Raw genomic sequence first — 14,885 nt, forward strand, 5'->3', positions numbered from 1 at the left:
GAAGCTATCATTAAAGTGAAGGTTTTGCTTCATCGCACTCAAATTAATTCAGAAAACATAGATTAACCAGTAGGCATGAATACCAACAAAGCTTTAAAAATGCAAACAGGAGAACTGGCATCAATTTCCAATCATGAGCCTACAAATTAATAGAAAGTGTAATCACCATTGAATTAAAACTTACTTGCCAATATGAAAAATAATGGTCCTATTGTGTTCACATAATGATTGAATTGCTGACTGACTCCAGAGAGAGGATGTTGCGGTTAAAAAATGCAGGATTGGTAATATGCATTGAACACATGTCTTTCTATGAGGTAACCAACCACTATTTATTGAAGATCAGTCTCAACAAGCTCTGGTTTGTGCACTGTGAAAAGGTGTACTGTATAAGTAAAAGTTGTACAGTAAAAGCACTGTAAACCACTTGTACTAACAGGCAGACTTCCCTCAAAGGTCGATGCTTCCAGTTTATATTTGTTTGTTAATTCATTCCTTAATCCATCCATTTCTTTCATTCATTATTTCATAAATTTACATTCATTCATACATACATACCCTCGGTAATGTTAGTGATGCATTTATCGTGGGATTTCTTGTGTGTTAAGTGCATAGCCATTATCAAATGACTGGTCACGGTCACCAATGCTTCACCAAACAGATGAACAAACTGCCCATGGTTATATCCCAAATGGCACTCTTTCCCTAGTGCTCTTCTTTTGACCAGGGCCCATAGGGACGCATCCCAGAGGGTGCAAACTGGTTTGTCAGAGCAGGCATCTGTGAAGAGTCAGCAGCTAGCTCCCTTTCATGTTCTCATTGCAGACAGCTGTTCCTGCAGTCATTAGTATGCTTGAAGACAGTCAGACTTAGCCAGGACGTTACAGAGGTCTCCAGAATGCCAAGGACAAATGCGTTCCAAATGGCACCCTATTCCCTATAGTACACTACATAGGGAGTAGGATGCCACTTGGGATGCTCCCATAATCTGAGCAGTGGCTAGACAATGTAAGTACATCAAAGGGCTATGAACCCACACACTAGAGGACAGTTTCCCAGACATAGATTAAGACTAGTCTTGGACTAAGTGGCACTTTCAATGGAGAATATCAGTTGAACATGAGTTTTTGTTTAGGACTGTATCTGGGAAACCAGCTCCTAGAGGCTTAGTATTAGAACAAGAATGACATTTTTGCCACAAACATTAAAAACGGTACTATATTGTTCACCCTTAGAAGAGCTTGAATCATTTCAGCTCAGTTTACTTCCCTTTCATAGATTACTATTATGCATTCTGTGGAAATGTTTTTTGGGGATTTATTATTTTTGGCTATATTTATAATGACAAGAACAGTGTGTTGTTCATATTTCGCTAGGCAAGGTTAACTAGGTACTGTGCAACATAAATTGCAAGGCCTCACACAACTTCTACCTCCCTTTGAGCTGGATCGCATTTCAAATTATTTTGTAAAATATTATTGTGCTTATAATTACTTTATTATATGCATGCTAGATCATTCCTAGTAATTGCTCTGTGGGAGCCATACATCGAATGTAAGTTATGTGCATTATCTTGGATGTATAGCTATGTACATTTTCGTGGATGTGCATTATAGGCAGCCTAGCGGGTAGAGTTTTGGGTGAATAACTGAAAGGTAGCTGTTTCGAATCCCCGAGCTGGGAAAACTGTTGATGTACCCTTGAGCAAGGCACTTAACCCTAATTGCTCCAGGGTCGCCGTTAATAATGGCAGACCATGGCCGTGCACCACTCTCCGAGGGTATCTCAGGGAGAGTTGGGATATGCAAGAAACACATTTCCAATTGCATACTAATACACACTTGTACATGTGTGAAATAGTACAAATAGAAGCACCCACCAAATTATATAATTTGTGCATTATCTATACTTTGCTATGTATTGTAAGGTCTCTATCTTCTCCTCCACAGGCACATCAGTTATTCAAGTCACCGCAACAGATGCTGATGATCAAACATACGGGAACAGTGCCAAGCTTGTGTACAGTATTCTACAGGGTCAACCATATTTCTCAGTGGATTCAGACAATGGTAATCTAATCACAACACCCACAATGGGCATGCAAACACTTGAAAGAAGCGATCATGTGTGCATATTATCTCTCCTCCTCTACTCTGCAAACAGAGACCCAACAGCACTCAGTATGGGGTGTTTGTTTAGGGAATGAGACGTGAGTTGAGCTTATTCATAGTTTTCCTCTCTATCTCTATGTTAGTCAGATGGCATCAAGAAAGGATATTTTAATAGTGGGTGAATACAATGGCTGCTGTGAACTCAATGGCTTGGTGTGTTAATATACACTCTTAGGGTTCATCGGCTGTCCCCATAGGATAACCCTTTTCAGTGTCAGGTAGAACCCTTTTGGGTTCCATGTACAACCCTCTGTGGAAAGGATTATGCATGGAACCCAAGTGTGTTCTACTTGGAACCAAAAAAGGTTCCCCTATGCGGACAGCCGAAGAATCCTTTTAGGTTATAGATAGCACTTTTCAGTAGTGTTCGGCTTTTGATACCTTTTTTTTGATAACTACAACATTCTTGTGATATATTGCACATATACTATTGAGGACTGGCAATTCAAATGTATTTACTCTAAATTAAGTAGATATTGTCCTTGTAAATTATTTTAATCTCAAGTTAAACCTGACCAGTCATACTGATAATAGTCTATTTTCTCATTCAGGCACGATTAGAACAGCCCTGCCTAACATGGACAGGGAGACCAAGGAGAACTACCAGGTTGTGATCCAGGCTAAAGATATGGCTGGCCAGATGGGTGGGTTATCAGGCACCACCACAGTCAGCATTACCCTCTCTGATGAGAATGACAGCCCACCCCGCTTTGCTAACCGTAAGAGACCTCTCTTCTCATCTTTGTTGATATTCTGTTTTTCATGGAGACAAAAAGTGGTGTACATGTGCTTTCTTTTTGATATTACTGTGCAATTTTTTTGAACTGAGACGACAATGGTTAATCTGGCTTGCATAGACGATATCTTGTGAGTTCTTTCTTAAGTCAGTGTTGGTTTGACCTCTGTCAAAAGTTGGTTTTGAGTAATGTGTTATGACATAACTAATAACCCATTTACTACAATTATACTGAACATTTGTCAGTTAAAATGCAGATATTGTGCTATGTACGTAGCCTACGGGTAGGACTGGCATCAGAGTCGAAAAGGGAACAATCTGTACATAATAATCCTTTCTGATGGAGTCCCACAACTAATGACATAACAAACCGGAACATTTCCACACAAGACAAACTCTATAAAAAATCTGCGCTACTTAATTGAAGCTGAACGTGGAGTACCTTTTTATATATACTTCTCCCCCAGGAGATGTAGATAAACAAACATTTAAAAATACACATCAAATCACATCTTCCCAGAGTGCAAAGAATCTGGGGGATAAAACTCCAGTGCTTATTCTGTTTCTATTCTATTCTTTTTAATCGTATTTTCTTCTTCTCCCCAGATACGTTTCGTCTGAGCACTCTGGAGTCGGCTGAAGTAGGAGCAGCCATAGGTCGGATCAAGGCTAACGATGCGGACGTGGGGCGGAATGCTGAGATGCAGTATAGCATCGTCGACCGAAACGGACAGGATATGTTCACTATCATCTCCGACCAAAACACACAGGAGGGCGTTATCAGGGTAAAAAAGGTAGGCCCTAAACTTACAGTACAATGCTCTCATGTTTTAATCGCTTATGACCCAACTGCTTCAAATCACAAGAAACCACTTTGTGTATATAGAGAGTTATCCTCTCTCTAAACTAAACCCATCTTCTATTATTATCATCTTCATGAAAGTACTTAATTCTGTTCACTGTCAAGAGACCCTTATTCCTCCTGGGAATTTGTATAAAGAGTCTTTGAGACTTTTGAAATCCAGGTTTAGCTTTTCTTTTCTTAGCCAGGGCCATACTTTTCAGAGCCTCGGCCAATTATGCAAATTGGAGAGCCTAAGTGAAAAGAGGACGGTGCGTACATACTGTATACATAGGCTCAGATTAGAAATGACACCCTGATAGCAGTCCTTTATATCTAAAGGTGCACAAAAAAAATCATAAATACAGTAGGTATAAAGCTGTAAGGAGATAAGTAGGGGAGCTCCGCTTTACTTTACTCATTCACTAGTTTTTATTTCAACCAATAATCGACCAAGTTTATCAACTTAAGCATCAACTTTCAGTTTACTTTCAGTTATGATAGTAAATGAATTCTATTGAATAATTATTGATAATTTATCTTTTTCATTTTCTTCATAGCAACTGGATTATGAAAAGCAAAGGACGTACTCATTCAAAGTGGAGGTGACTAACACCTATCTGGACCCCAGGTTCATGTACAGTCCAAACCCTCCTTTCAAAGATGACGCCATGGTGCGGGTGACGATAGAGGATGTGGATGAGCCGCCAGTGTTTAGCAGGAACCCTTATATCATTGAGGTGCACGAGGACACAGCCGCTGGCAGCTTTGTTGGTGTGGTGTCTGCCAGGGACCCCGATGCTGACAACAACCCAGTCAAGTAAGTAATTGTGTCTGCATGTCAAATTGCACCCTATTCCCTATGCAGTGCACTTCTTTTGGCCAGGCCCATCAGGGCACTGGTCAAAAGAGTGCACCATATAGGTAATATGGTGCCAGTTGAGACTCAGACCATACATTGAACTGACCTGGCTCAGCATCTTTGTTATAAATTCTGATAATCCACAGGATTTCATTGATTGGTTGACTACATGTAGTTGGTTAATTATTTGATTTACTGATTGTTTATAGATATTCCCCTCGCTGAATAAAGCTGTTTTAATTTAGGTAATTTGATTGTTTCATAACCTAATGGACTATTATGGTGTAAGAAACCAAGAATAAAAGGCAGCAATAGAAATAAACAATTCCTGGTGTGGTAATAAGTCTATAACAACCATTACATTTTTGGGGGTGGAAATGTGGTTCGCTTTGCTAAATCGAATCCATCAGTGTATCCGAGTGCCAGTGTGGAGAGAGGGTGGTTGGAAGAAAAGCAAATTATTGATGGGTCCCTCCTTGTTGACGGCACTGTGAAGAGAATACAGACACTGTTTATTTCCACAGAATTATGTAAGCTAACCCAGTGTGGTAGCGGCACAAAGTCAAAGTGAAAGAGCCTAATTTGCTCTATCGATTCACACTTCGCTGTTCCACACATATGGCACCTGTCTGTCTGTGTATTTGTCTGTCTGTTGTCTCTGTGTATCTACCTGCCCATCTGTCTGTCTGCCCGTCCATCTGTCTCTCTCTCCAACATGGAGACAAGCCGGTCTCTGCTAGTGCAGCACAATGAGGAATATCAGTAGAATATATAAGTTGACAATGATAAATGAGACAGCAGTATAGAAGTATTCATTATTTCCTGACAAAGGAAATAGGAGAAGAATGATGCATACTGTGCGGGCAAACATTAGGTGATTTGTAGTGTATTTTTTTAAGACTCCTGTGTTATTATGCTCTAACATAATGAATGATATTGATGGAATTTATCACAGGAGACAAGAACTGCAGCTTTATGTCTGGGGCAAAACATCATGTCCATATGATTAATTTGAATCATGTGTCGATTAGTATGGGTAAATTAAAATTAGGGACATTTGTACACAATCAAACATGATGTATTTGTATTACTCTATGCAGATACTCCATTGACCGCCATACCGATCTGGAGAGACTGTTCAACATTGATTCTGTTAACGGCACCATTACAACACTGAAAGGCCTCGACAGGGAGATGTCAAAATGGCATAACATCTCTGTTGTTGCAACTGAAATAAGTAAGATAAACATCCTCTTTTTATTACTTTTTGGCAAAAACTCTTGTGCATGTTCGCTAAATTTTGTGGCCTTTGTTATTACACATTGTTAATGCTAGAGGCATTTATGCACTTTTGAAAATAGACAAAGACACATAAATGGGATGCAAAAGCTGCACATGTTCACATATACCTAGTTAAATAAAAAATGAACAAATGTGCTTATGTTCTACCCACCTGGTGTCCCAGGTCTAAAATCAGTCCCTTATTAGAGGGGAAGACATTTTTAAAAGCAGCGGAACTGACTTCAAGGTCCAGATTTAAATTTGAGGGGTCTACTGTATGGGCCTGCTAACACACTTCAAACATCTTGTTTAGGTAACCCTCGCCAAACCACTCGAGTCCCAGTGTTCATCAGGGTCCTGGACGTTAACGACAATGCACCTGAATTTGCCATGTATTACGAGACATTTGTCTGTGAAAATGTTCAATCAGGACAGGTAAAGTAGACTAAGAATACTAAGAATGTTGAGGAAAAGCCTGAATAAAAGTACATATGTTTTCGAATGCCTTTGTTTCACTATCCACAGCTGATTCAGACGATAAGTGCGGTTGACACAGATGAGCCCCTTGTTGGACATAAGTTTGTCTTCAGCATAAGCTCCTCCAATCCAAACTTCACTATCGTTGACAATGAAGGTAAACGTTAGCATTCTGTAATTCTTTATTGACTAGTAGCATTTACAAGTAGTGAATGATGCTTTATCTGGCCATTATCTGTTCATACTGTTCACTGCAAAAAAATGTGTTGTCATTTTTATAGTGCAATATTGGCAGCACATTTCTGTTATTTGATATAGATATGTCAAGACTTATTTGTCATTTGCATATCAATGGCCTAAAGTACCTATTTATTTTGAAATAGTTGAATTCACTCATGTATCTTGTATTTTCACATTTAAACATAGACCTTAAAAAAATGTTTTATTGAATATCCGAAACATACAATATACTTGCAGTGAAGCCGCTCAACAACTACATCATACCAGTCATCCAACAGATTCCCATTCAGAGCGACACACAGAAGCATCCAGGGTCAATGCCCTGCTCAAGGGCACGTTGACAGATCTACCACCAGGCTAAAAAACGTGAACCTGAACCCTCCAAGATCCCCCCCACAGTTCCCCATTAGCTGTCCCTCAACCATTCAAGACTCCTCCCACAGTCCCCCCCAGGAAGAAAAATAAAAAATACAATTAATTCCATTCCCCACCCCCAAGAACCCCCCAATGCACCAACAACCAAGAGAATGAACTAAAGAGAAAAAGGAAAAGACAGAAGAAAACAGCAAACAACAATGAAAAAAATAATAATTATAAAACAATAATAATACATTTAAAATAAAGAACATCAAGGACTACTAAAATCATAACAGCAATGCCAACTGTATATGTTTGTGTGAATGTCTGGCACTATTATATGTATGTGTGTGTTCTTGTATGTGTTAATTTGAATGAGAGTGTGTGTGTGTATATGGATGTGTACACACACCTGCACGGCATCAGCCTCAGGCAAACCGGCATTAGTTGTAAAAACACTGCCCCTCAGTGTCATTGAAATGTACTTTTTATTATGTTTAATTTTGACTTTTTTTATTACTTTTATCTTAGAATGAGGGTCAATCTCCCACACAGCAACTCCACTCCCACTTGTCTCTAATTCCAATTACACATTCAACCCTCAGTTTTCCTCAGCCTATTCCATCTATCTCTTTAAACATAGACTTGCAGGTAGTGTGTTGAATTACAACAACATACACATTAACACAATTTTTTTACTTGCTACAGTATTACATTCATATGCTCTTTTTAGCTACCTTAGTTTAATGCACTGATTGTAAGTTGCTCTGGATAAGAGTGTCTGCTAAATGACCAAAATGTACATGTAAATATAAACACTTGCAAAGCACACTGCTGGGTATTATTCTAATGAGCTCTGACCCCAAATAAGTCCAAATTTTATCAAAATACAGATAGTTTGAGAGTGGAACTCATTAGAATAATACCCAGCAGTGTGCTTTGCAAATTTTCATTTTCACATTTACATTTTGGTCATTTAGTAGACACTCTTGTCCAGACCGACTTACAGTCAGTGCATTAAACTAAGGTTGATAAATAAACACATATCACAGTCATAGCAAGTAAAACATTTCTGTAGCCATTACTGAGAATGCTGTAGTAGTTAATAATAGATTGGTCTTCAAGATTCTATGCATTTCTTGCAAGATACTTTTTGATGTATCTTTGCCCACCTCTAGGTAGTGACAAGTACGTTATTCTAATATTCACAGTAATTTGCCACCAGTGTTCTTTAAGTTAATACGGATCTGACACTTTTTCTCAATTTCCGCCTAAAATTACATACCCAAATTTAACTGCCTGTAGTTCAGGACCTGAAGCAAGGATATGCATATCCTTGATTCAATTGAAAGGAAACACTTTGAAGTTTGTGGAAATGTGAAAGGAATGTAGGAGAATATCACACATTAGATCTGGTAAAAGATAATAGAAAGACAAAAAAATACCTTTTTTTGTTGTACCGTTATCTTTGAAATGCAAGAAAAAGGCCATAATGTATTATTCCAGCCCAGGTGTATTTAGATTTTGGCCACTAGATGGTAGCAGTGTATGTGGAACATTTTAGACTGATCCAATGAACCATTGCATATCTGTTCAAAATGTTGTATCAAGACAGCAAAAATGTGCCTAATTGTTTTATTAATACATTTATTAATACATTTTGTGCACTCTCCTCAAACAATAGCATAGTATTCTTTCACTATAATAGCTACTGTAAATTGGATAGTGCAGTTAGATTAACATGAATTTAAGCTTTCTGCCTATATCAGATAAGTCTGTGTCCTGGGAATTGTTTTTGTTACTTACAACCTCATGCTAATCACATTATCCTACATTAGCTCAACCGTCCCGCGGGGGGACACCGATCCTGTAGAGGTTAATGTTATATCAGAGCCATGCAACAGTAACATACTGTAAAATGTGCCTACTATATGAAAGTAAATGCTACTGTAATCATAATATTGGTGTTTTACAGTAATTACATGGGATTGGTGTAAGCAAGTCTGCTAGATATTTGCATATTACAGCATATGTATGATTATTCGTTGTTTTATATCACGTGTACTTCTAGAGGCCTAAACAAATGCTTCCAAACGTGCCATGAGTACAATGCAAAACAGAAAAAAATACAGTGCCTTGCAAAAGTATTCATTGCCCTGGGCGTTTTTCCAAATTTTTGCATTACAAGCTGTAATTTAAATGGATTTTTATTTGCATTTCAGGTAATGGACATACACAAAATAGTCCAAATTGGTGAAGTGAAATGAAAAAATGACATGTTTCAAAAATTTATACAAAATAAAAAACGGGAAAGTGGTGTGTGCATGTATTCACCACCTTTGCACCTTTGCCAATAAATATGATATGGTGCAACCAATTACCTTCAGAAGTCACATAATTTGTTAAATAAAATCCAATTGTGTGCAATCTAAGTATCACATGATCTGAATATGTATACACCTGTTCTGAAAGGCCCCAGAGTCTGCAACACAACTAAGCAAGGGGCCCCATGAAGACCAAGGAGCTCTCCAAACAGGTCAGGGACAAAGTTGTGGAGAAGTACAGATCAGGGTTGGGTTACAAAAAAATATCAGAAACTTTGAACATCCCACAGAGCACCATTAAATCCATTATAAAAAAAATTGAAAGAATATGGCTGTAACAAGGGTCGTATAAAGGGGACCAAGGTGCGGCGTGTAGAGTGCTCATACGAACAAAACGACAGCCAACAGTTCCGTCAGGTACACTTGACAAAATGGAAAACAACTACACACAAAACCCCATAGACAAACCCCAACTTAAATATGATCTCCAATTAGAGACAACACGAACCAGCTGCCTCTAATTGGAGATCATCAAAACTCAACCTAGAACTACAAAAACAAGAACAAAACATAGAAACAAAAAACAGACTGCCCACCCATATCACACCCTGACCTAAATAAACAGAAAAACACAGCTCTCCTAGGTCAGAGCGTGACAGTATCCCCCCCAAAGGTGCGGACTCCCGGCCGCAAACCTGAACCTATTGGGGAGGATCCGGGTGGGCATCCATACTTGGCGGCGGCTCTGGTTCCGGGCGTAGAGCCCCCACCGCCCACTGATCTCCCCGGTTCTGTGTGTCTGGAGGAACCAGACCGTGGATCATCACCGGAGGCTTTGGACCGCCAACCGCCGCTGAAGACTCTGGGCTAAAGGCCGCCACTGAAGACTGGGCTGCAGACTGCCGTTGAAGACTCCGGACTGGGGAGTGCCGCTGGAGGCTCCGGACTGGGGAGTGCCGCTGGAGGCTCCGGACTGGGGAGCGCCGCTGGAGGCTCCGGACTGGGGAGCGCCGCTGGAGGCTCCGGACTGGGGAGCACCGCTGGAGGCTCTGGACTGGCGAGCGTCGCTGGAGGGTCCGGACTGGAGAGCTTCGCTGGAGGCTCTGGACTGGCGAGCGTCGCTGGAGGCTCTGGACTGAGGAGCGTCGCTGGAGGCTCCGGACTGAGGAGCGTCGCTGGAGGCTCCGGACTGGGGAGCGTCGCTGGAGGCTCCGGACTGGGGAGCGTCGCTGGAGGCTCCGCTCCGGACTGGGGAGCGTCGCTGGAGGCTCCGCTCCGGACTGGGGAGCGTCGCTGGAGGCTCCGCTCCGGACTGGGGAGCGTCGCTGGAGGCTCCGCTCCGGACTGGGGAGCGTCGCTGGAGGCTCCGCTCCGGACTCGGGAGCGTCGCTGGAGGTTCCGGACTGGGGAGCGTCATTATCGGTTCCGGACTAGTAACCGCTGCTGCTGGCTCCATGCCATGGATCATCTCTACAGGTTCCGCACAGTGAATCATCACAGGAGGCTTCTTACCATGGATGATCTCTACAGGTCCTGGGCATGGATTATTCCTACAGGCTTCGTGCCAGGGTTTATCCCTACAGGCTCCGGACCATTTATAACCCCTTCAGGCTTTTTGCCAAGGATTATTTCTACAGGCTCCGGGCCATGGATTACCTCTCGAGGCTTCGTGCCATGGGACATCCCTACAGTCTCCGGGCCATGGATCATCACTAGAGGCTTCGTGCCATGGATCATCTTTATAGGCTTCGGACCATCGCTTATCACTGGAGGCTTAGATCGTGGAACTGAAACAGGTCTCACCGGACTAGGAAGACGCACTGAGGACCGAGTGCTCAAAGCAGGCACCGGCCGTTCTGGGCTATGGAGGCGAACTGGAGGGAGAATGCGAGGAGTAGGCACAGGACGTACTGGATTATGGAGGCGCACTGGAGGGAGAGCGCGAGGAGCAGGCACAGGACGTACTGGGCTTCAGAGGCGCACTGGAGGGAGAGCGTGAGAGGCAGGCACATGCTCACCACAATAAGCACGGGGAGTTGGCTCAGGTCTCAGTCCTAGCCCAGCCAAACTACCCGTGTGCCCCCCCAAAAGACAATTTGGGGGGCTGCCTCTCGTTCTTCCCCGGTAGGCTCCAATACCTCTCTATTACTTGGCCCCAAGTCCAGTTTCTCCTTTCTGTCCACTCCTTGTGTGACCAGGTGTCCATTTTTGCCTGGGCACGGCGCTTGATCCAATCATGGTGGGTAGTTCTGTAACAAGGGTCGTATAAAGGGGACCATGGCGCGGCGTGTAGAGTGCTCATACTTTTCTTTAATGAAACACTTATCCAAAACAACAAAACGACAGCCATATCACACCCTGACCTAAATAAACAGAAAAACACAGCTCTCCTAGGTCAGAGCGTGACAATGGCACCACAACAAACCTGCCAAGAGAGGGCTGCCCACCAAATCTTACAGACCAGGCAAGGAGGGCATTAATCAGAGAGGCAACAAAGATACCAAAGATAACCCTGAAGGAGCAACAAAGCTCCACAACGGAGATTGGAGTATCTGTCCATAGAACCACTTTAAGCCGTACACTCCACAGAGCTGGGCTTTACAGAAGAGTGGCCAGAAAAAAGCTTAAAGAAAAAATAAGCAAACACATTTGGTGTTCACCAAAAGGTATGTGGGAGACTCCCAAACATATGGAAGAAGGTACTCTGGTCAGATGAGACTAAAATTGAGCTTTTGGCCTTCAAGGAAAACACTATGTCTGGAGCAAACCCAACACCTCTCATCACCCTGAGAAATACCATCCCCACAGTGAAGCATGGTGGTTGCAGCATCATGTGGGGATGTTTTTCATCGGCAGGGACTGGGAAACTGGTCAGAATTGAAGGAATGATGGTTGACGGTAAATATAGGGAAATTCTTGAGGGAAACCTGTTCCAGTCTTCCTGAGATTTGAGACTGGGACGGAGGTTCACCTTCCAGCAGGACAATGACCCTAAGCATACTGCTAAAACAACACTCGAGTGGTTTAAGGGGAAACATTTAAATGTCTTGGAATAGCCGAGTCAAAGCCCAGACCTCATTCCAATTGAGAATCTGGGGTATGACTTAAAGATTGCTGTACACCAGCAGAACCCATCCAACTTGAAGGAGCAGGAGCAGTTTTACCTTGAAGAATGGGCAAAATCCCAGATGCTACATGTGCCAAGCTTATAGAGACATACCCCAAGAGACCTGCAGCTGTAACTGCTGCAAAAGTTGGCTCTACAAAGTAATGACTTTGGGGGGTGAATAGTTATGCACTCTCAAGTTTTCAGTTTTCTGTCTTATTTCTTGTTTGTTTCACAAGAAAAATATATTTTGCATTTTCAAAGTCGTAGACATGTGGTGTAAGTCAAATTATACAACCCCCCCCAAAAAATCTATTTTAATTCCAGGTTGTGCAGCAACAAAATAGGAAAAATGTCAGGTTGGTGAAAACTTTTGCAAGCCACTATATCTTGGCAAATCAGTAACATTTTAATACTAGTTACCATTGTGATCTGTTTTCTATGCCCATTAAAATGCTCAGACACAACTACCACATGTCAGTTTAGTTGGTACAGCATTCTCACTAACGGGTGAATATAGCCACTTACAAGGCACGCCTCAAAATATGATAATAAGCCAGCGATTCTTTCCCCTCCCACACATTTCTTTCCACAATGCACCATCATTTACATAATGCTTCAGTAAATATAGAACAAACAGCAATACAGTCCTTTATTGTTAAATTGTATTGTAATACATTCACAACAATCGCTAACATTGAATATGTAATTACTGTATATATTACAGCACACCAATTCATATTTGGTGTTTTATATTACTTGCACTTGTAGAGACCTTAACAAAGGCTTCTAAACTGGCAGTGACTACAGAGCAAAACAGATCAAGAGGACATAGTTAAACACGCAACCATTACAGGTTTGAGATTTACTGCCTCTCCGATCTGTCCTCTACACATATCAGGGGTGACCTCGGGGGCTTTGAGGTACCAGAACGCATGAAAAAAAATCACCTTTATAATAGGATTATTATCGCTTTTGTGTACTGTCAACTGCGCTTATTTTCAGCAAACTTAACATGTGTAAAAATGTGTATGAACATAATAAGATTCAACAACTGAGACATAAACTGAACAAGTTCCACAGACATGTGACTAACATCAATGGAATAATGTGTCCCTGAACAAAGGGGGATCAAAATCAAAAGTAACAGTCAGTATCTGGTGTGGCCACCAGCTGCATTAAGTACTGCAGTGCATCTCCTCGTGGACTGCACCAGATTTGCCAGTTCTTGCTGTGAGATGTTACCCCACTCTTCCACCAAGACACCTGCAAGTTCCCGGACATTTCTGGGGAGAATGGCCCTAGCCCTCACCCTCCGATCCAACAGGTCCCAGATGTGCTCAATGGGATTGAAATCCGGGCTCTTCGCTGGCCATGGCAGAACACTGACATTCCTGTCTTGCAGGAAATCACACACAGAACGAGCAGTATGGCTGGTGGCATTGTCATGCTGCAGGGTCATATCAGCATGAGCCTGAATGAAGAGTACCACATGAGGGAGGAGGATGTCTTCCCTGTAATGCACAGCGTTGAGATTGCCTGCAATGACAACAAGCTCAGTCCGATGATGCTGTGACACACTGCCCCAGACCATGACGGACCCTCCACCTCCAAATCGATCCCGCTCCAGAGTACAGGCCTCGGTGTAACGCTCATTCCTTCGATGATAACCGGAAATCCGACCATCACCCAAGGTGAGACAAAACCGCGACTCGTCAGTGAAGATCACTTTTTGCCAGTCCTGTCTGGTCCAGCGACGGGGGGTTTGTGGCCATAGGCGATGTTGTTGCCGGTGATGTCTGGTGAGGACATGCCTTACAACAAGCCCTCAGTTCAGCCTCTTTCAGCCTACTGCGGACAGTCTGAGCACTGATGGAGGGATTGTGCGTTCCTGGTGTAACTCAAGCAGTTGTTGCCATCCTGTACCTGTCCCGCAGGTGTGATGTACGGATGTACCGATCCTGTGCAGGTGTTGTTACATGTGGTTGCCACTGCGAGGACAATCAGCTGTCCGTCCTGTCTCCCTGTAGCGCTGTCTTAGGCATCTCACAGTACAGACATTGACATTTATTTCCCTGGCCACATCTGCATTGCTCATGCCTCCTTGCAGCATGCCTAAGGCAAGTTCATACAGATGAGCAGGGACCCTGGGCATCTTTCCTTTGGTGTTTTTCAGAGTCAGTAGAAAGGCCTCTTTAGTGTCCTGTTTTCATAACTGTGACCTTAATTGCCTACCGTCTGTAGCTGTTAATGTCTTAATGACCGTTCCACAGGTGCATGTTCATTCATTGTTTGTGGTTCATTGAACAAGCATGGGAAACAGTGTTTAAACCCTTTACAATGAAGATTTGTGAAGTTATTTGGATTTTTACGAATTATCTTTGAAAGACAGGGTCCTGAAAAAGGGACATTTCTTTTTTTGTTGAGTTTATTTGGTGAGCCTACAGGCTGATTAGTCTTCTCTTTTCCGCATGAACCATTTGCTTTCCA

General features: G+C 42.3%; 1 protein-coding gene across 2 annotated transcripts in view; it reads left to right on the forward strand.

Annotated features, from left to right (window-relative positions):
- LOC115195868 (cadherin-10) overlaps nucleotides 1-14,885 on the forward strand; it is a 43,933-nt gene that overhangs the window by 25,263 nt on the left and 3,785 nt on the right. For both annotated transcript variants that reach the window (XM_029756186.1, XM_029756187.1), the window contains 7 exons: nucleotides 1,950-2,069; nucleotides 2,723-2,890; nucleotides 3,514-3,701; nucleotides 4,309-4,568; nucleotides 5,711-5,847; nucleotides 6,205-6,326; nucleotides 6,417-6,525. In XM_029756186.1, coding sequence (XP_029612046.1) covers nucleotides 1,950-2,069; nucleotides 2,723-2,890; nucleotides 3,514-3,701; nucleotides 4,309-4,568; nucleotides 5,711-5,847; nucleotides 6,205-6,326; nucleotides 6,417-6,525 — 1,104 coding nt within the window. The remainder of the gene's footprint in view (nucleotides 1-1,949; nucleotides 2,070-2,722; nucleotides 2,891-3,513; nucleotides 3,702-4,308; nucleotides 4,569-5,710; nucleotides 5,848-6,204; nucleotides 6,327-6,416; nucleotides 6,526-14,885) is intronic.

This window comes from Salmo trutta, chromosome 6, assembly GCF_901001165.1.
Source record: "Salmo trutta chromosome 6, fSalTru1.1, whole genome shotgun sequence".
Taxonomy (NCBI): Eukaryota; Metazoa; Chordata; class Actinopteri; order Salmoniformes; family Salmonidae; genus Salmo; species Salmo trutta.